The following is a 27,305-nucleotide window of genomic DNA, read 5'->3' on the forward strand; positions in this document are numbered from 1 at the left end:
GCACCCCTCACCACCACCATTTTGTCCGCCAGCTCCAAATACAAACAAGGCCCAAGGACTGAGAGAAATATCATGATGGGCCCAAAGGAAAACAGGTGGTGGGTCTGAAATTCCTGGATCACATTCTGCCTCTCCTTTCAGCTTCACCTTTCCCGGGGCAATTCTCCACGGGGGCTCTGGGGGCTCTCGGCCCGGGAGAGGGAGGGGAGCTGTGGGGAATGTGGGTGGGGTCTAGGCCCGGTTTGTCCGCCCCCCCCGAATTCCTACAGTCACATCCGCTCGGAAAGTCTTTGGCAAGACTGTGGAGTTGGGACTTGAGATAAGTCTGCATTCTTTCCTCTTTCCAAAGGGCACACTGGGATCCTCGCCAGGGTCCGTCCCCACCTCGTGCCTCCCCTGCCTCCCCCTTTCCTCCCCTTTCCCTATTCTCCTTTCCTACTCTCTCCCTCTCTTCCACCCCTCTCCTCCCCTCCTTCCCTCTCCCTCCCTCTTCCCTCCCCAAGGTGGTCCCCCCTTTCCCGCCGGCTTGCCCTCCCCACCCCCCACACATAAACACACATTCTCTCTCTCTCTCTCTCTGACTTGCAGGACTCCTACCTCTTTCCGGGATGACGAGTTTGCAGGGCAGGGCCAGTGGGATGACAGAGTGCTGGTATACCAACGCAGACAGACTCCCTGAGGACACAGAGACCGGCCGTCCAACCATGTGCTGGCAGCCCGAGCTGAACCCATGGGGATGCCCGGGGCGGGGTCCGGCAGTGAACCCCTGGGATGCCCGGGGGGGGGTCCGGCATCCAGGGCTAGGCCCGCGGAGACAACCAGGCCATACTGAGCTTCTAGGGACACTGGGACAAGGTGACCGGCAGTCCGGGCTGAGCCTGTGGGGATGCCGGGACTGAGCGTGGGATGAGCTCGTGGGCCTGTTCCAGGCAGGGTGACCCCATGGGGACGAGTGGGGCAGGGTGACCAGTAGCCCGGACTAAGATGGGGGAATGGCAGGGACAGGGTGACCAGCAGCCCGGATTGAGCCCGTGGGGACATCTGGGGTAGGGTGGCCAGCAGCCCGGACCGAGGTCATGTGGCCACTCTGGTCAACGTGAAGAGCAGCCCGGGCTGAGCTCATGAGGCTGCTCCGGGCACGGTGACCAGCAGCCCAGACTAAGGCCATGGGGACTCCCAGGACCCGAGACATTCCTCCCTGTGACCTTAAACTGTAAGCTCATATGGGCAGGGAATGTGTCTGTTATATTTTTCTATTGGACTCTACCAAACGCCTAGTATAGTGCCCTGCACACAGTAAGCGCTCAATAAATATGACTGACTGACTGACTGACTGTCTTCTGGGAAATACCCATCTCATGGGTTCCAGTCCCGGCTCTGCCACTTGTCTGCTGTGTGATCTTGGGCAAGTCACTGTACTTCTCTGTGCTTCAGTTTCCTCATTTGCAAAATGGGGATTGAGACTGTGAGCCCCATATGGGACAGGGACTGTGTCCAACCTGAGTTCCTTGTTTCTACCCCAGCGCTTAGTACAGTGCCTGGCACGTAGTAAGTGCTTAACAAACACCATAATTATTATTATTAAAGCCTTCCCTCCCACAATGTCTATGCACTTGATTCTGTCCCCTTCAAGCACTTGATATTCACCCCACGCTCAGACCCATAGGATTTACGTCCAGATCTCTAATTCATTTATCTATATTAACATAGGTCTCCCCATCTAGACTGAAAACTTCCTGTGGGCAGGGATCATGTCTACCAACTCTGTTGTATTGTACTCTTATTATCATTGTTCTTACTCTCCCAAGTGCTTAATACAGTGCTCTGCAAACAGCAAGCACTCAATAAATAGCATCGGTCGATGGATTGATTAACAGAACCCAATCCCATGTAGGATCTGAGTCTGGGCCAAGGCATGGCACGGAGCAAGGGGGACCGGTGTGGGCCTTGGAATCAGAAGAAGCAGGTGGGATCTACAGCAGGAGGATGAAGGATAGTCGGCCGGCAGCCAGGTCCAGCCGGGAGCACGTACCAAAGTTTGGCTCGTTGGGGCATCCCTTAAGCTTCACACCCCGGGGGCCGGTCTCGATCAGGAAGTGACGCACTAACTCGTTGGCGAGGTCTCCTGTGGGAGGAAGCGCACGGGCCGATGGGCCGTCTCCTGGCACACACCCACCCAGCCCTCCCTCTGCCCTCCTTCCTGCTCTCCCTCTCTCAGTCTCTATCCCTCTTTCCCCCTCCCTCTTTCTCTTTCCTTCTCTCTCTTCCTTTCCTCTCTCTTTCCCTTCATCCCTCCCCACTTTCTCTATCCTTCCCTCTCTCTTCCACCTCTCTCCCACCCTTTCTCCCCTTTTCCTTTCTGTCTCCCTCTCTCCTTCCTTTTTTCTCCCCCTTACTCTTTCTCTCCCTCTCTGCCCCCTCCTCCCTCCCTCTCTCACTCTCCCTTTCCTTTCCTTCCTCTCTCTCTCCCTTCTTCCCTCTCCCCACTTTCACTATCCCTCCCCCTCCCTCTCTCCCACCTTTCTCCCCCTCCCCTTCTCCCTCTCCTTCTTTCTCTTTCTTCCTCCCCCTCTCCTTTCCTCTCTCTCCCCCTTTTCCCTCTCTCCCTCCCATCCTCTCCCCTTTTCTCCTCCCTCTTGCCTCCTCTCTCTCCCCCTCCCTCCCTTTCTGTCTTCCCCTCTCTCCCCCTCCCTTTCTCTCCCCTTCCAATCCCTTCTTCTCCCTCTCCCTCTCTCCCCCCACTCCATCCTCAGGGCTCAAGGCTGAGGCCATCTCCCCTCAGACTTCTCCAGTCTCCAGGCATCCCCCCCTCCCTGTGTTCCTTCGCAAGCCATTGGAGTGGGACAAGGTGCTGGCATGCAGGAGGCTGTGAATGCCCCCCGGGGCGGGTTACCGAGCTTCTGGGGCCGGGTTACCTTTCTTGCTCTGCTGGAGGATGGTGGGCGGAGGGGACGCCACCTTGACCGCCAGCCCGTAGGCCCCGCGGAAGGAATGGCTGTCGCGGATGATGAAGGCGCCAGGCTCCTGGTCCTTGAGGAGCGTGATGGCTGCAGGGGAGGCCAGGGAGCCAAGAATTGGCATGTCAGTGACCCCCAGCCCACCTTCTGGTCTCAGGAGACTCGTGTGTGTGGCGGGGGGGGGGGAGTGTGTGTGTGTGTAGGGAGGGTGAGAGGGCGGAAAGGGGAGATTAAGAGTCAGGGCTCCTGACTTCCACTCCTTCCCTGGTTCTTCTAGGGAACGCAGAACCCAATCCCCTCCCTAGTTTCCCCATCTGTGAAATGGGTGAACCCAAACAGACTGGCTGCTTCCACCCCCAACTTCAAGTAGACTGGGGTGAGGGCTGGTCTTTCCGGGGGCTGAGTGATCTCTAGGAAAGAGACTCCACAGTTCTCTCTCCCTCCTTCCCTCCTCTCTTCCCGTTCAGTGTCGGGAAGTCCGTGCCGCCCCAGCTCTGAATCCCACCAGCTCCAGTGGGTGAGAAGGCAGTGAGGGTGATGTATCTGCGAAATGCTTCCACAGAGAGATGGAGAGGGGCCGGGGAAATGGAGAAAGCTTGACTTCTGGCTATGTTTTAGGCCCCAGTGATCCCAGTGGATTTGGAGTAAATTCTAGGTCCCAAATGTCCCGGTGGATTCTGGTTACTTTCTAGGTCCCAACCATCCCAGTGGCTTCCGGGTACATTCTCGGGTACCAACCAACCCAGTCCCCGGTGAAGGCGAAGGAGGGGCGGCACCCGGAGGCGGGTGGATGGCTCGGATGACCCCCGGTGGGGCCGCCACTCACCCTGCTCCCTGGTGATCTCGGGCTTGTACCAATACTTGGACGTGTCCTGGACAAACTTGACGTGGGCCCGGGTCTCGGGGCTGCTGTCTGAGGGGCCGAAGGAGAGAAGAGGTCAGTCGGGCCTCTGACCCGGTCCAAGAAACACGGGACCGGTCATCTGAACCATCCCCCCGCCTCAAACCAGGCCAGGCTTAGACCACCCAAGAGTTGAAGTCCCTCTGGACTGTAAGCTCACTGTGGGTAATAATTATAATAATAATAATAATGTTGGAATTTGTTAAGCACTTACTATGTGCAGAGCACTGTTCTTAGCGCTGGGGGGAACAAGGTGATCAGGTTGTCCCACGTGAGGCTCACAGTCTTAATTCCCATTTTACAGAGGAGGTAACTGAGGCACAGAGAAGTGAGGTGACTTGCCCACAGTCACACAGCTGACAAGTGGCAGAGCCGGGATTCGACCCCACGACCTCCCAAGCCCGGACTCTTTCCGCTGAGCCACGCTGCTTCTCTGGGAACGTGTCCACCAACTCTGTTGGACTGTACCCTCCCGAGAGCTTACAACAGTGCTCTGCACCCGGGAGGCGCTTAATGAATACCACTGACCGACTGAGAAGTCTTTCCTGGCTTCTGCTTCTCCAAAACAAGGAGCTTCCCCTCCCCCGCTGTCCTCATTTCTGCATGTCACACCCGCTCCGGTCAGGAAGTCCTTTCTGTTATCTAACCCAAATCTCTCCTGCTGCAGCATCTCTTGTTCTCCTGCTCACTAGGCCTTGAAGGCTGTTATTCAATCCCGTCGGTCCTCCCCAGGCTCAATCAATAAACCCTCAGCTGTCCCTTCTAGGTCTGATAAATCCCTGTTCTCCCTCCGGTTTAGGCTGGGAGCCTGGGTCTGACCTGATTAAGACCGTGAGCCCCAGGTGGAACAGAGACTGGGTCTAGCCCGATTTGCCTGTATCCGCCCCAGCGCTTAGTACAGTGCCTGGCACATAAGAGTGCTTAACAAATACCAGAATTATTATTATTATCCATCCCAGCACTAAACAGTACTTGACACACAGCGAGTATTTCACATACTAATAAATGTTAGTTAATACTTTAATACATTAATATACTTTTATATCAATATTATACTTTTAATTTATTAGTAAGTAATTTATACGTTTGATACATTAATAGTACAATGTAACATTAATAATTATAATATTAATGATTATGATACTTGTAAAGCGCTTTCCATGTGCCAAGCACTGGGGTAGATACAAGTTAATCAGGTTGGCTATAGTCCCGGTCCCCCATGGGGCTCACACTCTTAATCCCCATTTTAAAGATGAGGGAACTGAGGCTGAGAGAAGTGAAGTGACTTGCCCAAGGTCACACAGCAGACATGTGGCGAGCCAGGATTAGAACCCAGGTCCTTCGGACTCCGTGGCTCGGGCTCAGTCCACTGAGCCATGCCGCTGTCTGTCCACCCCTCTAGACTGTAAGATCGCCGTGGGCAGAGAACGTAACTACCAACTCTGTCCTAAATGTTTAGTGCAGTGCTCTGCACACGATAAATGCTCAAGGATTAACATTGATCGATTCACAGATGCAGAGCACGGGCTTTGGAGTCAGGGCTCATGAGTTCGAATCCCAGCTCTGCCACTTGGCTGTGTGACTGTGGGCAAGTCACTTAACTTCTCTGTGCCTCAGTTCCCTCATCTGTAAAATGGGGATTAAGACTGTGAGCCCCACGTGGGACAACCTGATTCCCCTATGTCTACCCCAGCGCTTAGAACAGTGCTCGGCACATAGTAAGCGCTTAACAAATACCAACATTATTATTATTATTTTCTAATGATGATTATTGTTATTCTCGGCATCATCATTATCTAACAAAGGCTTGCCAACAGGCTCAATCCACTAGGCTGAGGAGGAGAATTTGGAGGAGTCGGGCGGGGCTGGGAGTGGATTACCTGTCATTGAGAATTTGAAGAATTCGGGCAGGGAACGGGGTGGCGTTATGAATGGGGCAAGGGGACGAATATCTGTAATTCATTTTTTATATTAATGTCTGCCTCTCCCCCTCTAGACTGCAAAGTCGTTGTCGTCAGAGAATGTGACCGTTTAATGTTGTATCGTACTCTCCCAAGTGCTTAGTAGAGTGCTCTGCACACGGCAAGTGCTCAATAAACACGCTTGAATGCAGAGAAGCAGCGTGGCTCAGTGGAAAGAGCCCGGGCTTGGGAGTCAGAGGTCGTGGGTTCAAATTCCCACTCAGCTGCTTGTCAGCTGTATGACTTTGGGCAAGTCATTTAACTTCTCTGTGCCTCAGGTACCTCATCTATGAAATGAGGATTAAGACTGTGAGCCCCACATGGGAAAACCTGATGACCTTGTATCCCCTCCAGCACTAGAGCGGTGCTTTGCACACAGTAAGCACTTAACAAATGTCATTCTTATTATTATTTTTATTAATGAATGAATACCTGACAAGGAGAACTTGGAGAATTGAGGCTGGGACTCGGGGGCGGGGTTATGGATGGGACAGGGATCGAATACCTGTCATTTATATTATTATATTAATGTCTGTCTCCCCCTCTTCTCGACTGCAAACTGGTTGTGGGCAGAGAATGTTTATTGTTCTATTGTACACTCCCTAGTGCTTAATACAGTGCTCTGCACACGGTAAGCTCTCAGAGTGGCTTAGTGGAAAGAGTCCGGGCTTGAGAATCAGAGATCGTGGGTTCTAATCCCGGCTCTGCCACTTGCCTGCTGTGTGACCTTGCGTAAGTCACTTAACTTCTCTGCTTAACTTCTCTGTGCCTCAGTTCCCTCATCTATAAAATGGGGAGGAAGACTGTGAGCCCCACCCGGGACAACCTGCTTACCTTGTATCTACCCCAGCTCTTAGAACAGTGCTTGGCACATAGTAAGCACTTAACAAACACTATAATTATTATTATCATTATTACTATTAATAGTAAAGGCAATTGAATGAATGAACACTTGTCATGGAGAACTTGGAGAATTCAGGCTGGGACTCGGGGCAGGTTATGGACGGGACCATTCATTCATTCAATAGTATTTATTGAGCGCTTACTATGTGCAGAGCACTGTACTAAGCACTTGGAATGAACAAGTCGGCAACAGATAGACAGTCCCTGCCGTTTGACGGGCTTACAGTCTAGGGACTGATCACCCCACATGGAGAACTTGGAGAATGATGATGATGATGACGATGGTATCCCTTAAGTGCTTACTGTGTGTCAAGCACCGTTCTAAGCACTAAGGTGGTTACAAGCTAATCGGGTTAGATACAGTCCCTGCCCTACATGGAGCTCACAGACTTAATCCCCATTTTCCAGTTGAGGTAACTGAGGCGAAGAGAAGTCAAAGACTTGCCCAAGGTCACACAACAGACACGTGGCAGAGTCAGGATTAGAACCCATGTCTTTCTGACTCCCAGGCCTGTGCTCTCTCGACTTGGCCGTGCTGCTTCTCTAAGTCGGGGAGGGCGTTGAGGGTGGTGTTATGGGTGGGACCAGGGGCAGGGACCGGGCCGGGCAGCTTACCTGGCATGGAGATCTTGGAGAAGTCGGGCAGGGTGTGGGAGAAGGAGACGCCGGGGCTGGCGCGGCAGGGGCTGGAGAGGCCGCTGGACACGGGCGAGGAGGAGGCCTTGCCGTTGACCGTGGCGTAGCTGGACAGGCCTCCGACCCGCTCCCCCACCGACATCCTGCGCTTCTCGGGCCCGGCGGGCAAGGGGCTCCCCGCCCTGAGGGAGGCCGCCGGCGGCTCCGGGGAGGAGGACGCGGAGCTGGGGGACCGGCCGGGGACACCGGCGGGAAGGACGGGGTGGACGGCCCACGCTGGCCCGAGCCGCTGCTCTGGCGGGACAGGGTGGGCCGCCGGTCCTCAGGGGTAGCGGGCCGGGCCAGACGGTCGGGGGACGCCAGGGGCGGCGGGTGAGGCCCGGGCTGGCCGGGGTGTTGGTGCCCACGGTCCGGCGCAGCGTGTGAGGGCTCCCGGGCAGCACGTGGACCCCGGCCACGCTGACCTGGGCCCGGGCCCGGTCGTCGGGGGTCGGGCTGACGGCGGGGCTGGGCGGCGGCGAGGCGCAGGGGGCCGCGGGCTCGGGGGGCCCCAGCCGGGAGAACCGAGGCTCGGCTCGCTGAGCGAGCCCGGGCCGGGGGAGCGGGCCCGGGCTGCCGCCGCCCACGCCGCCGAGGCTGCTGGCCCCCAACGGGAAGCTTCCCAACGACGGCCTGTGGAAAGACGGAGGGGGTGGGGGTCGTGAGGGGAGAGGAACCGGGCCTTCTGCTCTGAGGGGAGCACGGGGGGGCAGTGGGGGTGAAGTGTCAGGGCCTGCTGGTCCGTGGGGACATGGCGGAGCAGGGGAGAGGGGTCAAGTCCTCCTGGTCCATGGCGGGCACGAGGGAGCGGGAGAAAGCTGTCAAGGCCTCCTGGCCCATGGGACCAGGGGAGGACTAGGGAAGAGGTGTCAGGGCCCACTGGTCAGCGGGACACCGGAAGAGCAGGGGAGAGGTATTAGGGCCTCCTGGTCAGTGAGGGACATGAGGGAGCGGGGGGAGAAGTGTCAGGGTCTCCTGGCCTGTGGGGGACACTGGGGAGCGGGGGAGAGGTGTCAGGGCCTGCTGGGCTGTGGGAGGCATGGCGGGGCATGGAGTAGGGTGGCACGGCCTCCTGGTCCATGGGTGGGGGGCATAAAGGGAGAGGAGGGAAGTGTCAGGGCCCGTTGGTCTGTGAGGGGACGGGAGAGCTGAGGAGAGATGTCAAGGCCTCTTGGGCTTTGGGGGGCAAAGGGGCCTTGGGGATGAGGTAACAGGGTCTGCTGATCCGTGGGGGGCATGTGGGGAACGGGGGAGAGGTGTCAAGGCCTCCTGATCCGTGGGGGGGCACGGAGGGACCAGGGGAGAGAGGTCAGGGCCTGCTGGTCAGTCAGGGACACCAGAGGAGCAGTACTTACGTATATAAGTACATATCTATAACTCGACTTATTTCTACTGATGCCTGCTTACTTGTTTTGATGTCTGTCTTCCCCCCTCTAGATTTTGAGCCCTCTGTGGGCAAGGATTGCCTCTCTTTATTGCGTTATTGTACTTTCCAAGCACTTAGTACAGTGCTCTGCACAGAGTAAGTGCTCAATAAATGTGATTGACTGAATGAATGAATGAATGAGCGGGAGAGGTGTTAGGGCCTACTGGTCCATGGCGGATACGAGGGGTATGGGGGAGAGGTGTCAGAGCCCCTTGGTCCGTGGTGAGCACGGAGCCCAAGGGGACGAGAGGTTTCAGGGCCTCCTCATCCCGCCGCCCAGGCCGCGGAGGGATCCAAGGCATGAGGGAGGGTGGGAGCGGAGGCTTTTCCCCCCGACCTGGTCCTGACAGGAGTGGGGAGGAGAGGAGGAGAGGAGAGGTAAGCGGAGCGGGGGGAAAACGGAGAAGGTGAGGAAGGATGGGGAAGGGTAGGAGGGAGTGGAAAGAGGGGAAAAGGGAAGGTGATGTGGGGGAAAACTGTGAGGGGAGGAGGAGGAGGGGAAGAGTGGGAAGGGGGAGGAGGGAAAAAGGAGAGGAGGAAGGAAAAGAAGAGGGAGAGGAGGAGTTGGGGGGAGGTTGCGGGCGGGGCGCGGGGGCACGCACCCGACGGGGCCGGAAGTGGAGACCAAGTCGGTCCAGGGCCAGCTGGGACTCGGAGCCACAGATGGGGTCTGCGGGCCTGGGGGTCTGAAGAAGAAAGGGAAGCAATCAGATTCCCTATAATAAGAAAAACACAGTAATAATAATAATACATAATAAAATATATATATGCACGCACACAAATACAAGGGGAAGTTTCAGCGGGGCAGAAATAGCCCCCCACCCCGCCTCCTGCAAAAGGCAGACCAGGCCCCCCACCCTCACCCCACTCCTACACCACCCAACAATGCAACAGCAGGAGGGGCAATTATTCATTCATTCATTCAATCGCATTTATTGAGCACTTACCGTGTGCAAAACATTGAACTAAGAGCTTGGAAGTGGACAGTATAACACCAACAGACACATTCCCTGCCTACAAAGAGCTCCCAATCTATTACTCCGCACGCTGTTACTATAGACAACACCGCTGTCCTTTCAGCCTCTCGAGCCTGCCACCCACATATTAAATCCATCACCACAGCTCGTCGGTTCTGACTTCACGACATCGCTAGCATCCGCCCTTTCTTGTCCATTCAAACGGCCACTACGCTGATCCAAGCACTGATTCTATCCTGCTTTTATGACCGCATCAGCCTCCTTGCTGACCTCCCTGCCTCCTGTCTCTCCCCACTCCAGGCCGTACTTCACTCTACTGCCCGGAACATTTGTTTTTTTTACAAACTTGTTCAGTGCATGTCTCCCTACTCCTCAAGAGCCTCCAGTGGTTGCCCATCCACCTCCACATCCAACAGAAAGTCCTCACCGTCGGCTTTAAAACCGTCCATCCCCTCGTCCCCTCCGACGTCATCTGGCTACTCTCCTACTCCAACGCAGCCCGCCCACTTCGCTCCTCTAATGCCAACCTCACTGTCCCTCCATCTCGTCTCTCTCTCCACCCACCCCTTGCCCCGACCTCCCACCCCTCTGGAACTCCCACCCCCTCCACCTCTAGAAGACCCCTGCTCTCCTCATCTTCACAGCCCTCCTGAAATCACACCTCCTCCATCAATAAATCAAGCAGCGGTATTTATTGAGCGCTTACTATGTGCAGAGCACTGTACTAAGTGCTTCGGAGGGTACGAGACTGTAAGTTCAAGACTGTATCTCACTGTGGGCAGGGAATGTGTCTGTTATATTGTTGTGTTGTACTCTCCCAGGCGCTCAGTACAGTGTCCAGCACTCAGTAAGCGCTCGATAAACGATCGATTGATCACAATAATCAAGCAGTATGAGAACCAGCGTGGCCTAGTGGCAAGAGCCCAAGCTTGGGGGTCAGAGGATGTGGGTTCGAATTCTCACATCTGCCACTTGTCTGATATGCAACCTTGGGCAAGTCACTTAACTTCTCTGTGCTTCATTCATTCATTCATTCATTCGATCCTACTAATTGAGCACTTACTGTGTGCAGAGCCCTATACTAAGCGCTTGGGAAGTACAATTCGGCCAAAGATAGAGACCATCCCTGAGAGCCAACATTGGGCTCACAGACTAGAAGGGGCAGATAGATAACAAAACAAGTAGACAGGCAGTTCCCTCATCTGTAAAATGGGGATGAAGACTGTGAGCCCCATGGGGGACAACCTGATTACCTTGTTCCTACCCCAGTGCTTAGAATGGTGCTTCGCACATAGTAAGCGCTTAACAAATACCATTATTATTATTATTATTATATTAATTTGAGATTATTAAATTATATTATAATTATCATTATTACTAATGCAATACTAAAGAATGAGAAGACACATTCCCCCTGCCCGTAGAGGTTTTCCCTGATTAATCTGTCATTTCCTTTCCCTATCACCTCCCTCCGGCCACGTCAATCTTCCAAGTCACCTGCGCATTTAAGGACTCAACTCCAAGTCCCCTGTTACGCTTCTGTTCAAATCTTTTACTGTGCCCTTCCCTCTTATCTGTAACTTACTTTAGTGTCTAATAACAATAACGATGCTGATGGTATTTGTTAAGCGCTTACTATGTGCTGTTCTAAGCGTCTACCTCCCCCCTTAGCTCCTCTAGCACAGGGATCATGCCTACCAACTCTGTTCTATCGTATTCTCCTAAGCATTTAGTAATAAAAATAATTATAATTGTGGTTTTGGTTGAGTGCTTAATATGTGCCAGGCGCTGTACTAAGCGCTGGGGTAAATACTAGGTAATCGAGTTGGACCCTGTCCCACAGAGGGCTCCGAACCCCCAATTTGCAGATGAGGAAACTGAGGCCCAGAGAAGTGAAGTGACTTACTCAAGGTCACACAGCAGACAAGGGGTGGAGTTGGGATTAGAACCCCTGACTTTCTGATTCCCAGGCCCGGACCTGTCCCACCTGGGGCTCACGGTCTTAATCTCCATTTTCCAGATGAGGTGCCTGAGACCCAGAGAAGTGAAGTGACTTTATAATAATACTAATAATTTTCATATTTGTTAAGTTTTACTATGTGCCAGGCACTGTTCTAAGCGCTGGAGTGTTTACAAACAAATCGGTTGGGGCACAGTCCATGTCCCTTACGGGGTTCACAGTCTTAATCACCATTTTACAACTGTGGGAACTGAAGGTACAGAGAAGTCAAGTGACTTGCCCAAGGTCACACAGCAGCCAGGGAGATTAGAACCCAGGTCCTCCTGCCTCCCAGGCCCGGGTTCTTTCCTCTAGGCCATGCGGCTTGCCATAGAGCTGTATTCGGCTTGCTTATATACCCCTTTTACCAACCGAGCAAAGACTAATGCGGTAGAATTTCAGAAATAGTGATTAAATCGCCACCCCATCAGGTATTTCTAGCCTGGAAGCGCAATTGCAAATTCTCTGCCGATTACCTCCGACTGGCCCAAGGTCACCTAACAGACAAGTGGCGGGTCCGGGATTAGAACCCAGGTCCTTCAGACGCCCAGACCCGGGCTCTAGCCACCAGGCCCAGCTGCTTCTACCATGCCCTTGGGTGAGTACGACTCAAAAATATAACCGGCGCATTCCTTGTCCTCCCTCCCTCCCAGCCTCTCAGCCAGTCAGTCAAAAGAATTTCTTGAGCGCTTACTGTACTAAGCGCTTGGGAGATACAACAAAAAAAGTACAACAATGTGCACAACAAAACGTACAACAACAATGTACAACAACAATTCTGTTGCCCGAATTGTACATCCCAAGCACTCAGTACAGTACTCTGCACATAGTAAGTGCTCGGTAAATACTACTGAATGAAAAAAATATAACAGACACATTCCCTGCCTATCCTCCCTCCCGGTTCCTCAGACAGTCAGTCAGTGGTATCTACTGAGCGCTGACCATCCGCAGAGCACTGTACTAAGCGCTTGGGAGAGTACAATAAAACAATGTAACAGACACATCCCCTGCCTATCTTCCCTCCCGGTTCCTCAGACAGTCAGTCAGTGGTATCTACTGAGCGCTTACCTTCTGCAGAGCACTGTACTAAGCGCTTGGGAGAGGACGACAGAACAATTTGGCAGACACATTCCCTGCCTATCCTCCCTCCCGGTTCCTCAGACAGTCAGTCAGTGGTATCTACCGAGCGCTTATCATCTGCAGAGCACTGTACTAAACGCTTGGGAGAGGACGACAGAACAATCTAGCAGACACGTTCTCTGCCCTCAAAGAGCTTATAGTCTAGAGGGGGAGACAGACGTTGATAGAAATAAATTGTGGTTATGGACTTAGGTGCTGCTTTTACTAAGCGCTTGGGTGAAGCAGCATGGCATATGGCTACAGCCCAGGACTAGGAGTCAGAAGGACCCGGGTTCTAATCCAGATCCTCCACATTCCTGCTGTGTGACCGAGGGCAAGTCACTTCACTTCTCTGGGCCTCAGTTCCCTCATCTGTAGAATGGGGTTTGAGACTGCGAGCCCCACGTGGGACAGGGACTGTGTCCAACCGGACTTCCTTGGATCTCCCCAGTGCTTAGTACAGTGCCTGGCACATAGTAAGCGCTTAACAAATGCCATAATTATCATTATATACATATGTATATATACATGTACATATACGTAGCAGCACATAGCAGCACATGTAGAAGCAGCATGGCGTTGCGGCTAGAGCCGGAGCCTGGGAATCGGAAGGTCATGGGTTCTAATTCTGATCTGCCACTTGACTCCTTTGTGACCTTGGGCAAGTCACTTCACTTCTCTGGGCGTCCGTGACTTTATCTATAATTCTATAAATCTATTTATTCATTTATATTGATGTTACCGATGCCTGTTTGTTTTGTTGTCTGTCTCTCCCCTACTAGACTGTGAGCCCATTGCTGGGTAGAGATTGTCTCTACTTGTTGTTGAATTGTACCTTCCAAGCGCTTAGCACAGTGCTCTGCACAAAGTAAGCACCCAATAAACATGACTGAATGAATCTGTAAAATGGGGATTGAGGCTGTGAGCCCCATGTAGAACTTGGACTGTGTCCAGTCTGATTTGCTTGGGTCCACCCCAGTGCTCAGTACAGTGCCTGGCACATAGTAAGCACTTAACAGATACCATCATCATCGTTATTATTATTATTATATAGACACAACACATTTCCAGGCCGCGGCGAGCGTCCCACCGGGATCCGTAGAGTGGGGATTGAAACTGTGAGCCCCATGTGGGACGGGGACTGTGACCAGCCCGATTTGCTTGGATCCACCCCAGCGCTAAGTACAGTGCCTGGCACATAGTAAGCACTTAACAAATACCATTATTATTATTATCATTATATACACACAACACATTTCCAGGCCACGACGAGCATCCCACCGGAATCTGTCAAAATGGGGATTGAGACTGTGAGCCCCACGTGGGACAGGGACTGTGTCCAATCCGATTTGCTTGGGTCCACCCTAGCGCTTAGTACAGTGCCTGGCACAGAGTAAGCACTTAACAGATACCATTATTATGATTATCATTATATAGGCACAGCGCATTTCCGGGCCACGACGAGCGTCCCGTCGGAATCTGTAAAAACGGGGAGTGAGACCGTGTCCAATCCGATTTGCTTGGGTCCCCCCCATCGCTCTGTGACAAAAACGTGGGACAGGGACTGTGTCCAATCCGATTGGCTTGGGTCCCCCCCATCGCTTAGCTCAGTGCCTGGCACATAGTAAGCAAATACCATCATCATAATTATTATCATCATTATATAGGCACCACGCATTTCCGGGCCACGACGGGCGTCCCATCGGAATCCGTAAAAATGGGGATTGAGACTGTGAGCCCCACGTGGGACAGGGACTGTGTCTAATCCGATATGCTTGGGTCCCCCCCGGCACTTAGCTCAGTGCCTGGCACATAGTAAGCACTTAACACATACCATCATCATCATTATCATCATTTGATAGACATAACACATTCCCGGGCCACGACAAGCGTCCCACCGGTGGCCGCCGCCCCTTTCCCGTGGCGTCCCCCACTCTCCCCTCCCGGGGGTCCCCCTCACCTGTCCGGGCCGAGGACGGGGCTGCTGGTGGACAGGGGCCCGGGCGGGGAGAAGGAGCCGCCCCAACCCCCGTTCCTCAGGGGCGACTCGGAGCCGTAGGCCCGGCCGACCTGGGGGTGCGGGCTCCTCGACTTGGGCTCCGGGGCTCCGGCCGCCGCCGTCTTCGCCACCGACTCCACGTAGCTCCTGGGCTCTGCCGGACGGACAAGGGGAGGCAGAGGGAGAGACGTCAGGCCGGGCCCCGGACACGGCGCGACAGGCCGGCCCGCTCTCGGTCGATCCATCCATCCATTCATTCGACAGTATTTATTGAGCGCTTACTATGTGCAGGAAACTGTACTAAGCGCTTGGAATGGACAAATCGGTAACAGATAGAGACAGTCCCTGCCCTTTGACGGGCTTACAGTCTAATCATCAGTTGTATTTATTGAGCACTTACTGCCAGTCCGTCGAGCGTATTTATTGAGCGCTTACTGGGTGTGGAATGCTGGACTGAGGGCTCGGGTGGGCACGCTATTCATTCATTCATTCATTCAATCAATCGTATTTGTTGAGCGCTTCCTGGGTGCCGAGCACTGTACTAAGCGCTTGGAAAGTACGACCCAGCAATAGAGACAGGACAAGAAACAGATACATTCCTTGCCCACAGTGAGTTTACTGGCTGGGGGGGGAGACAGATATTAATATAAATTATTCATTCGATCGTATTTACTGAGCACTTACAGGGTGCAGAGCACTCTACTAAGCGCTTGGGATAGGACAGAACAGCAATGAACAGACACATTCCCCGCGTTACTGTGTTATATTGTACTCCCCCAAGCACTTAGGAGGATGCTCTGCAAACGGTAAGCGCTCAATAAATACTACCGACTGACTGACTGTACAGCGCTCGGCACACAGTAAGCGCTCAGCATGGCTTAGTGGAAAGAGCCCGGGCTTGGGAGTTAGAGGTCGTGGGTTCTAATCCTGGCTCTGCCACTTGTCAGCCGTGTGACTTTGAGCAAGTCTCTTAACTTCTCTGTGCCTCAGTTACCTCATCTGTAAAATGGGGGTTGAGACTGTGAGTCCCACATGGGATAATCTGATAACCAGAGCTTAGAACATGTTTGGAACATAGTAAGCGTTTAACAAATACCATTATTATTATTAATAATAAATATGAATGAATGACGAGCACTGTACTAAGTGCTTGGGAGAGTACAATATAAGAATAAACAGACACATTACCCACCCACAATGAGTTTACAGTCTACAGTCTATAGGGAAGCAGCATGGAGTAGTGGACAGAGCCTGGCCCTGGGAGTCAGGAAGTCATGAGTTCTAATCCCGGCTCCACCACTTGTCTCCTCTGTGACCTTAAGAACTTCACTTCTCTGGGCCTCAGTTCCCTCATCTGGAAAATGGGGTTTGAGGCCGTGAGCCCCACATGGGACAGGGGCTATGTTCAACCTGATTTGCTTGTAACCACCCCAGCGCTTAGTAGAGTGTCTGGCACGTAGTAAGCATTTAACAAATAATACTAATAATAATACTGTTGGTATTTGTCAGCTGTGTGACTGTGGGCAAATCACTTCACTTCTCTGTGCCTCAGTTACCTCATCTGTAAAATGGGGATTAACTGGGAGCCTCACATGGGACAACCTGATTCCCCTGTATCTCCCCCAGCACTTAGAACGGTGCTCTGCACATAGTAAGCGCTTAACAAATACCAACATTATTATTATTATTATTATTAAGCACTTACTAAGTGCCAAGCATTGCTCTAAGCGCTGGGGTAGGCACAAGGTAATTGGGTTGTCCCACGTGAAACTCCCAGTCTTCAAGAGAAGCAGCGTGGCTTAGTGGAAAGAGCCCGGGCTTGGGAGTCAGAGGTCATGAGTTCGAACCCCAGCTCTGCCACTTGTCAGCTGTGTGACTGTGGGCAAGTCACTTCACTTCTCTGGGCCTCAGTTCCCTCATCTGTAAAATGGGGATTAACTGTGAGCCTCACGTGGGACAACCTGATCCTTCATATCCAACAATCCACCATGCCCCCGCCCTGCTCTGGACCCGGTGGGTTCGGGGGAGCTGGGGATGACCCCCCACTCCACGGCCCGGCCGGCTCTCCTGGGCTCAGAGAGGTCTCGGAGGCCGGGCAGAGGTGGGGCGTGGGCACGGAGGGGCACGGGTCGGGGACAGGACAGGACAGGAGGGGGTGGGAAGAAGCGAACGGCCAGGCTGGGAAGGAAACCAGGGCCTCAGGGAGGGGAAGAGGAAAGGAGGCAGAGCTAAAGGGCAATCGCTTTCAATGACTCCTGGAAACATGCCACTTTTTAAGAAAATTCACAGAAGTTTTGTTTGGAAAGAGATTCAACCCCCAGTCTCTGGGCGGTCCCACTGCCCAACCTCCCTCTTTGTCGGTCCTTGGTAGGGTTCAAACCCCTCCCCGCCTCCCTCAGGCATTTGCCTGTATGGCCAGGAAGTTCTTCCGAGCATCTAATCTCAATCCCCCTTAATAACAATGGCATTTGTTAAGCGCTTATTACGAGCCAAGCACTGTTCTAAGCCCTGGGGGGGACACAAGGTAATCAGGTTGTCCCACGTGGGGCTCACAGTCTTCATCCCCATTTTCCGGATGAGGGAACTGAGGCCCAGAGGAGTGAAGTGACTTGCCCGAGGTCACCCAGAAGTGGTGGATCTGGAATTAGAACCCATGACCTTCTGACTCCCAGGCCGGTGCTCTATCCACTAAGCATGGTATTTGCTAAGCGCTTACTGAGTGCTAGGCACCGTACTGAGCGCTGAGATGGATACAAGCAAATCGGGTTGGTCACAGTCCCTGTCCCATGTGGGGCTCACTGCCTCAATCCCCATTTTGCAGATAAGGGAACTGAGGCCCAGAGAAGTGAAGTGACTCAACCAAGGCTACACAACAGACGAGTAGCAGAGCCAGGATTAGAACTCATGACCTTCTGACTCCCAACCTGTTCTCTAGGGTGTTTGAGGTTGGACAGGCCGGGCACTGCACCCAGCAGTTGCCCCTGGGCCACCCGAGCCCCCTTTTTCATGGCATTTGTTAAGCGCCTACTATAGAGAAGCAGTGTGGCACAGTGGAAAGAGCACGGGCTTTGGAGTCAGAGGTCATGGGTTCGAATCCCCGCTCTGCCACTTGTCAGCTGGGTGACTGTGGGCAAGTCACTTCACTTCTCTGGGCCTCAGTTCCCTCATCTGTAAAATGGGGATGGAGATTGTGAGCCCTATGTGGGACAGGGACTGAGTCCAACCTGATTAGCTTGTATCCAGCCCAGTGCTCAGTACAGTGTGTGGTACATAGTAAGCGCTTAACAAATGCCATGAAAATGGGGGCTCGGGTGGCCCGGGGCAGCTGCTGGGTGCAGTGCCCGGAATGTCCAACCTCAAACACCCGAGGTTCTGAGGCTCAGCTACTTGTCTGCTGTGTAGCCTTGGGCAAATCACTTCACTTCTCTGGCCTCGGTTCCCTCCTCTGTAAAATGGGGATGGAGACTGTGAGCCCCATGTGAGACAGGGACTGTGTCCAACCTGATTAGCTTGGATCCAGCCCATAGCGCTTAGTACGGTGCTGGTCATGATGATGATGTGGTATTTGTTAAGCGTTACTATGTTGCAGAGCACTGTTCTAAGCGCTGGGCTAGACACAAGGGAATCAGGTTGTCCCACATAGGCTCACAATCTCCATCCTCATTTACAGATGAGGGAACTGAGGCCAGAGAAGTGAAGTTACTCAACCAACGGCACGCAGCAGGCAAGTGACGCAGCTGAGATGAGAACCCAGTCCTCCGACACCAGGGCCCGGACTCTTTCCATTGAGCACGCACGTCCCCCACCCCACCCCCTCCTGCTCGCTCCCTGCCCGCCACCATCACCGAGGCAGGGCCGAGGTCGACAAAGGGTTTTGGGGCATCTGTTGACGCGTGAACTTTTGCTCCTGGGTCTCTGCTCTTGTCATGTCCTGGCCTGGCATCCCTGATGGAAATCTCATTCCAACTCCCGAACGAGGTAGCCGAGGAGAGAATCCCGCCCCTGCTGCCTCGGCCTCAGCCTCAACTCGGCCTCGGTCACAACCTCAGGCTCAGCCACAGTCACCAACCCCCCCCCATAAAATGGGCATTTAAGCTCTTACTATGTGCCAAGCACTGTACTAAGCACTTGGTGGATACAAGCAGATGGGGTTGGAAACGGTCCCTGTCCCACGTGGGGCTCACGTTCTCCATCCCCATTTTCCAGATGAGGGACCTGAGGCCCAGAGAAGTGAAGTGACTTGCCCAAGGTCACACAGCTGACAAGAGGTGGAGTTGGGAGTAGAACCCAGGATAATAATAGTAATAATAATAATAATAGTGATAATTGTGCCAGACACTGTACTAAGCACTGGGTGGATACAAGCAAATCAGGTTAAACACAGTCCCTGTTCCACATGGGCTCACACTCTTAATCCCCATTTTACAGATGAGGGAACTGAAGCCCAGAGAATAATAATAATGATGATGATAGTATTTGTTAAGCACTTAATATGTGCCAAGCACTATTCTAAGCACTAAACACTGTTCTAAGTGCTGAGCCTTTTTCTAAGTGCTGAATGAAGTGACATGTCCAAGGTCACAGCAGCAGACACATGGCAGAGATGGGATGAGAACCAGGTCCTTCTGACTCCCAGGGCCGTGGCTCTATCCACCTAGGCCACACCGGCCCGGGCCTGCAGTGACCGGTCCCCCGGCCAAACTCCCCACTCCCCACGGCAAGGGGAGGGGCAGTGTGTTTCTGGCCCACGAGGCCCACGCCTGATAACCCGAACCATCCACACTGACCGGTCCAAGACCGGACCCTGTGGCTCTGCCGCTTTCCTTACCTTCATAGATACCGACGGCCTCCTGCTCTCCATCTTCCTCTGATGAGGACGGAGAGCGGAAGGCCCGGACGCAGGAGGAAAGGAAAGGGACAGGTGAGAGGCAGGAGGAGGAAGAGGAGAAGGGGAGAGGAGAGGAAGTCAGGGGGAGGAGAGGAGAAGGGGAGAGAAGGGGAAGATGGGGAATGGAGGTGAGGGGAGAGGAAAGGAAGTCAGGGGAGGAAGTCAGGGAGAGGAGGAGGAGAAGGGGAGAGAAGGGGAGAATGAGGGAGAGGAGAGGAAGTGATGGAGAGGAGAAGAAGAAGGGGAGAGGAGAAGCAGAGAAGAAGGGGAGAGGAGAGGAAGTCAGGGAGAGGGGGAGAAGGTTAGAGAAGGGGAAGATGGGGGAAAGAAGGGGAAGATGGGGGAGAGGAGAGGAAGTGAGGGAGAGGAGAAGAAGGGGAAAGGAGAGGAGGAGAAGAAGGGGAGAGGAGAGGAAGTCAGGGAGAGGGGGAGAAGGTTAGAGAAGGGGAAGACGGGGAGAGGAAGTCAGGGAGAGAAAGAAGAAAGGCGAGAGGAAGTCAGGAGATAAGGAGGAGAAAGGAGAGAAGGGGAAGATAGGGGAAGAGGAGAGGAAGTCAGGGAGAGGAAGAAGGGAAGAGGAGAGGAAGTTAGAGAGGAGGAGAAGGAGAGAGGAGAGGAAGTCAGGGAGAGGAGGAAGGGGGAAAGGGGAGAAGACGTTGGGGAGAGAAGAAGGAGGATAGAGGAAGTGTGGGGAGGGAAGAGGAGGAGAAGGGGGTGAGAGGAGAGGAAGGGGAGAGAAAGAGAAAGATCTGTTAAACACAGCATGCTTTTCTACAATGGCCAAAAAGCAAGAGCAGAGTGAGGAGAGTGGGAAAAGGAATCAAGAGAGGGGGGGGTAAGGTCCAACCACAGGCTTCTGGATGCCCCCCTCCCCCGCCCTTAATCCCACCACTGCCCCGTCGTGCTGGCCCGCTGGTGGTGAGAAGCCAGGTGGGGGCGGGCTATGGGGCCCCCGGACCGGATCAGGTCATCTCTGGGCTCATCCAAGCCCCCAATCCCTCAACCCCACCCGGCCCCAGGGCTTGGCTGGAATTTCTGCTCATCTCTCAGGAGGCCTGCCTGCTGTTCACCCCATCTCCCACCTCCATTCCGGAGGGTGGAGGAGGCGGAGGGAGGAGGAAGAGGAAGATGGGGTAGGAAGTAGATGGGGAGAAGGAAGAAGAGGAGGGATAAGGGAATATGCTAGGGAGGAGGTAGCAGAGAAAAAGGAAGAGGGAAAGAGGGGAGAAGAGGAGGAAGGAGAGGAGAGGAGGAAGAAGGAGGAGAAGAGAGGGAGAGGTGGGGCGCAAGAAGAGAAAGGAGGTAGGAGAACTTGAACAACAGCTTGAAGAACACAACCGACCGGAGCTTTGAGCTACAGTGTGGCCTCAGGAAACTTCTCCAGATGATTCATTCTATTCTATTTACATTCTATTCTATTATTTACGTTGATGCTATTGATGCCTGTCCACTTGCCTGGTTTGTTGTCTGTCCCTGCCCCCCGCCGGACTGTGAGCCCATTGGGTAGGGATTGTCTCTATTGTTGCTGAATTGTACCTTCCAAGCACTTAGAACAGTGCTCTGCACACAGTAAGCTCTCAATAAGTGCAACTGAATGAATGAATGAATTAATTAATTAATTAATGATGGGCAGTTGGGAGGTGAGTGATTGCCCAATGTTAGAGGATTTATTGACAGTTGGTTGGAATCTGTGGGGGGAGATTTGGGGAGTGATTGACAGGTGGATGGGAGCTGTTTAATGGGTGGTTGGGGATGTCTGCTGGGTGGATGGAAATTTTATGTCGAGTTCTCCAGTGCTCAATACAGTTCTGGGCATGAAGTAAGTGCTTAACAAATACCATAATTATTATTATTAGCATTATTATTGTGTGCCAGGCTCTGTGCTAAGCACTGGGCTAGATACAAGCTAATCAGATTGGACCCAGGTCCCTGTCTCACAAGGGCTCCCAGTCTTAATCCCCACTTTACAGATGAGGAACTGAGGCCAGAGAAGTGAAACGACTTGCCCAATATCACCCAGGAGGCGAGTGTAATGGAGCCGGGAATAGGACCCAGGTCCTCTGACTTCCAGGCCTGTTGGCGGTGATTGATAGATGGTTTCGGGGTGTTTGATGGTTGGTTGGTGGTGATCGACAGGTGGTATGAGACATTTAACTTCCGTCTAGAAGGTGGGATTGGGTAGAGTGGGTTTGGGGGGGTCCTTTGGTGGGATTTGCTATTCTGAGCTGTTGCCCCTAATTTCTTCTCCCTACTTCCTACCCCGTGCTTAAAACATGACACTGAGCAAACCCCAGGGTTAGTCAGAGTTTCCCGTGACCCAACAGGCGGGCTGTCCTGTGCCGTCACTCTTCACCACCTTGGGTCTCAACCAGAGACACTTCCCCAGCCCCCAGCCCTGTGCCCCTCCACACCTCAGACCAAGATGCCTGGGGGGAGGTGGGGAGCCACCCTGAAGGACAAGGGGGATCTGTCACCACACACGTCTCCCACCCCCCGCCCCTCGCCCAGTCAAGCAGGTCAGCGGTCAGCGGCGACCCCCCGCGAGCTCCTACCCCCACCCACCTCCCTTCCCCTCCCCATCCCCACGCGTGGGACGGCCGCCCTCGGTCACTCACCTCCGCGGGGTGGCAGGAGCAGCTCGGCCGGGTTGTGCGGCTTCAGGCCCAGGGCCGACAACGGGTCTTGGCCAGGCCCGGAGGGGAACGAACTCCTTGGGGGACGGGAGTGGGAGAGACAGTGGGATGAGGATGGGAGAGGAGGTCACAGGTGAAGATAACTAGTCCTAACCCAGAACCACGGGTCGGGCCGGGATGGGATGGCCCGGGGTAGGTGAGGTAGGGTGTGTGTTTTTATTTGTGTGTGTATTAGAGCACTGGCCTGGGAGTCACACGTCCACACACAGCCAGAGGAGGGAGGACTAAGGCCGGAGAGCGGCCACTGGGAGTTTCTGGCTGGGGGTGGTAGCCCCTCAAACCTTAGTTCGGAAAGTGGGTGGCCTCACGGGTTCTTTGCCAAGCGGTCTGGGCAGTGCCCTCAGTAAGACTGGCAGCGGCTCACCTTGCCCCCCTCCTACCTCACCTCGCTACTCTGCTACTCCAACCCAGCCCATACACTCTGCTCCTCTAATGCCAACCTTCTCGCTGGGCCTCCATCTCATCCATCTCGCCACCGACCCCTCGCCCACGTCCTGCCTCTGACCTGGAACGCCCTCCCTCCTCCCAACCGACGGACCATCACTCTCCCCACCTTCAGAGCCTTATTAAAGCACATCTCCTCCAAGAGGCCTTCCCTGACTGAGACCCCTTTTCCTCTTCTCCCATTCCCTTCCGCGTCGCCCTGACTTGCTCCCTTTCTTCATCTCTCCTCCCAGCCCCACAGCACTAATGTCCATTTCTGTCATTTATTTATTTCTATTAATGTCTGTCTCCCTCTCTAGACTGTCAGCTTACTGTGGGCAGGGAATGTGTCTGTTATACTGTACTCTCCCAAGTGCTCTTTATACACTACGTGATCGGTAAATATGACTGAATGACTGACTAGCTTAGTACATTGCTCCGCTCACAGTAAGCACTCGATAAATAAGAATTACTGACTCAGTACAGTGCTCTTCACCCAGTAATCGCTCAGTAAGTACAATTATTTTAATGACTTAATACAGTGCTGTGCACACAGTAAGCACTCAATACATACTGTTTACTGACTGGCTTAGTACACTGCTCTGCACACAGCGCTCAATAGCATGGCTTAGCGGAAAGAACCCAGGCTTAGGAGTCAGAAGTCGTGGGTTCAAATCTCGGCTCAGCCACTTGTTAGCTGTGTAATTTTGGGCAAGTCACTTCACTTCTCAGGGCCTCAGTTCCCTCATCTGTAAAATGGGGATTAAAACTGTGACGCCCGTGTGGGACAACCTGATTACCTTGTATCTACCCCGGTGCTTAGAACAGTGCTTGGCACATAGTAAGCACTTACCAAATACCATCAAAATTATTATTATTATTATGAATAAACACGATTGACTGACTGGCCTCAGTTCGGTGCTCCATCTCTTTCTCCTCTCTTGCCTCTGCCTCTCCTCCTCTCCATCTCTTCTCTCCCTTTCTCTCCTCTCCCTCCCTCCCTCACGCTCCTCTCCCTACTCTCTCTCTTCCCCTTCTCTCTCCCTCTCTCTGTCTCTCTCTCTCCATCTCTCCCTTTCCCCTCTATTCTCTCCACCTCTCTCTCCTTCCTCTCTCCCCCTACCCTCTCTGTCTCTGTCTGTCTCTGTCTCTCCCTCTTTGTCTGTCTGTCTCTCTTTTCTCTGGAGAGACTGATCCATCTCCCTGACTCGGCATTATTCCCTCCAGAACAATCCAGGCCTGTCTCTGGGCGGAAAGGGCCGAGTGGGTGAGGCCAAGAGCACAGAGCCTCTGGCTTCTCGACGCCGTGGAGAGAATTCTCCGCATTCTCTGCCCCCTCCCTCCCTCTCTGCCTCCCCCCTTCTCCCTCCGCCTGGCGCGCCCAGCCCTGGACGTCGTGTTCTCTCGGGGTGCCCATAGTCGGTTCTGGGGTAAACAGCACCCACAGCAGAACCTCAGTCTGAGCAGGGGTATCCCACCCGTGTACCCCAAGACCCACTGAAGGGAGAAAGTGGATGGGGAGAAAGAGGAAGACTTTCAGCTCCTACCACCTTGACCCCTCCTACCTCACCTTGCTACTGCCCTACTCCAACCCAGCTCACACACCTCGCTCCTCTAATACCAATCTACTCACTCTGCCTCCATCTCGCCCCTCTCGCCACTGACCCCTGGCTCACGTCCTATCTCTGGCCTGGAAGGCCCTCCCTCCTCAAATCCCACAGACAATGACTCTCCCTGCCTTCAAAGCCTTCCTGAAGGTCCATCTCCTCCAAGAGGCCTTCCCTGACTAAGCCCCGCTTTTCCTCATCTCCCACTCGCTTCTGCATCGCCTGATTCACTCCCTTTATTCATCGTCCCTCCCAGCCCCGCACCACTTATGTCCATTGCTGTCATTTATTTCTATTCATGTCTGTCTCCCCTGCTGTAGACTGTAAACTCACTGTAGGCAGGATTGTATCTCTTTATTGTTGTGTTGTAGTCTCCCAGGCGTGTAATACAGTGTTCTGCACACAATAAATGATACTGAGTGAATCCAGTGAGGGCAATGATCATTTCTACTAACTCTACGAGAAGCAGCATAGCTTAATGGATAGAGCAGGGCCCGGGAGTCAGAAGGACCTGGGTTCAAATCCCAGCACCACAACATGTCTGCTGTGTGACCTTGCGCAAGTCACTTCATTTCTCTGGGCCCATTAGCTAATCTGTAAAATGGGGATTAAGAGTGTGAGCCCCATGTGAGACAAGAACTGTGTCCCACCTGATTAACTTGTATCTATTCAAGTGCTTAGAATAGTGCTTGGCACACAGTAAGCACTTAACAAGTACTATTATTATTATTGTTATTATTCTCTCCCAAACACTTGGTACAGCGCCCTGCATAAAGTAGATTGCAAGTTCCTTGAGGGCAACGATCATTTATTATTATTATTATGGTATCCGTTTAGCGCTTACTATGTGCCGAGCACCGTTCGAAGCGCTGGAGTACATACAAGGTAATCGGACTGTCCCACGTGGGGCTCACAGTTTCAGTCCCCATTTTCCAGATGAGGTAACCGAGGCCCAGAGAAGCTAAAGCGGCCTTAACAGACGACAGATTTAGCAGTCAAGTGACGGAGACAGGATTAGAACCCAGATCCTCTGACTCTCCAGCCCGGACTCTTTCCACTAAGCCACGCTGCTTCTCTATCCCTAACCACAACGAGGTCACAGTCTAGAGCCGGGGAGACAGACGTGAATAGAAATAAATACAATTACGGATATGGACATAAGTGGTGTGGGGCTGGGAGGGGGGATGATATCCTCACTGGATGACTGCATCGGCCTCCTCTCTGATCTCCCATCCTCCTGTCTCTCCCGCTCCAGTCTATTCTCCGCTCCGCTGCCCGGATTATCTTTCTACAGACACGCTCTGGGCACGTCACCCCCCTCCTCAAAAATCTCCAGCGGCTGCCCATCAACCTCCATATCAAGCAAAAACTTCTCACTATTGGCTTTAAAGCCCCCCATCTCCTTGCCCCCTCCTACCTCACTGCCTTCTCTCCTTCTCCATCGCAGCCCGTACACTCCGCTCCTCTGCTGCCGCTAACCTCCTCACTGGACCTCATTCCCGCCTGTCCCGCCGTCCACCCCGGCCCATGTCCCGGAACGCCCTCCCTCCTCACCTCCGCCGAACTCACTCTCTTCCCCTCTTCAAAGCCCTACTGAGAGCTCACCTCCTCCAGGAGGCCTTCCCAGACTGAGCCCCTCTTTCCCTCTGCTCCTCCTCCCCTCCCCATCACCCCGACTCCCTCCCTCCGCTCTACCTCCCTCCCCGCCCCACAGCACTGCTGTGTATATGGACATATTATTGTTCTATTTATTTTATTTATCTCTGATTCTATTTACCTATTTTGATGGTAGTGATGCCTGTCTATTCGTTTTGTTTTGCTGTCTGTCTCCCGTGAGCCCGTTGTTGGGTAGAGATTGTCAGGGACTGTCTCTATCTGTTGCCGACTTGTTCATTCCAAGTGCTTAGTACAGTGCTCTGCACATAGTAAGCGCTCAATAAATACTATTGAATGAATTGTCTCCCTTTGTTGCCAAATTGTACTTTCCAAGCACTTAGTACAGTGCTCTGCACACACAAAGCGCTCAATAAATACGATTGAATGCCTAAATGAATGAAGGGAGCAAGTCAGGGCGACGCAGAAGGGATGGGAGAAGAGGAAAGGAGGGGTTAGTCTGGGAAGGCCTCTTGGAGGAGATGGGCCTTCAATAAGACTGTGAAGTGGGGGAGAGTCTGTCTGGTGGATTATTCTATTGTTCTATTGTTCAACCGCTCTACTGGACCCTCCCGAGCGCTCAGTACAGCGATCTACACACAGTAAGCGCTCCGTAAATATGATTGACCGAGTGAAAGGTGTGAAAGGGAGGGAGCCGGTAAGGGGAGTGAAAGCGTCCTCTAGACGGTGAGCTCGCTGTGGGCAGGAATGTGACTGTTGTTATACCGTCCTCTCCCAAGCGCTTAGTACAGTGCTCTGCACACACTAAGCGCGCAATAAATAGGATTGAAAGAATGAATAGGAGAGGAGCTGGCGTGGGGCTGGAGTGGACAGCGGGCACAGTTCAACGTTGGCAGCCTCCGGACCCTCCACCCGTGCCCTCTCCGGACCCGGGAACGGTAGTAGGACCCGGGCGCTTGGGTAGGTGGAGGTGAGGGGTTTGGGGAGAGGACGCGCTTACCGCCGGTGGGGGGTGGGCTGGCCGGGGCGACCCCCTCCAACTCTTCAAACGCCTCCTTGTAGCTGTGGAGGTGGGGCTGGGGGCAAGGTGAGGAGGAGGGGGACAAGAAAAGAGAGAGAAAGATCAATCTTGGGGGTGAGGATCACTGGACCAACGGCCGTTA

At 53.4% G+C, this 27,305-nt stretch overlaps 1 protein-coding gene across 1 annotated transcript in view; it reads right to left on the reverse strand.

Moving 5' to 3' along the window:
- Positions 1–27,305, reverse strand: part of LOC103166230 (tensin-1-like) — a 199,331-nt gene that overhangs the window by 8,763 nt on the left and 163,263 nt on the right. The window contains 12 exon segments of the mRNA XM_029063050.1: positions 598–675; positions 2,033–2,125; positions 2,916–3,047; positions 3,784–3,870; positions 7,338–7,592; positions 7,595–7,742; positions 7,823–8,030; positions 9,426–9,509; positions 14,879–15,071; positions 22,421–22,486; positions 22,489–22,512; positions 27,143–27,218. Of these exon segments, the coding sequence (XP_028918883.1) occupies positions 598–675; positions 2,033–2,125; positions 2,916–3,047; positions 3,784–3,870; positions 7,338–7,592; positions 7,595–7,742; positions 7,823–8,030; positions 9,426–9,509; positions 14,879–15,071; positions 22,421–22,486; positions 22,489–22,512; positions 27,143–27,218 (1,444 nt within the window).

The sequence above is a fragment of the Ornithorhynchus anatinus genome, chromosome 1 (assembly GCF_004115215.2).
Source record: "Ornithorhynchus anatinus isolate Pmale09 chromosome 1, mOrnAna1.pri.v4, whole genome shotgun sequence".
Taxonomy (NCBI): domain Eukaryota; kingdom Metazoa; phylum Chordata; class Mammalia; order Monotremata; family Ornithorhynchidae; genus Ornithorhynchus; species Ornithorhynchus anatinus.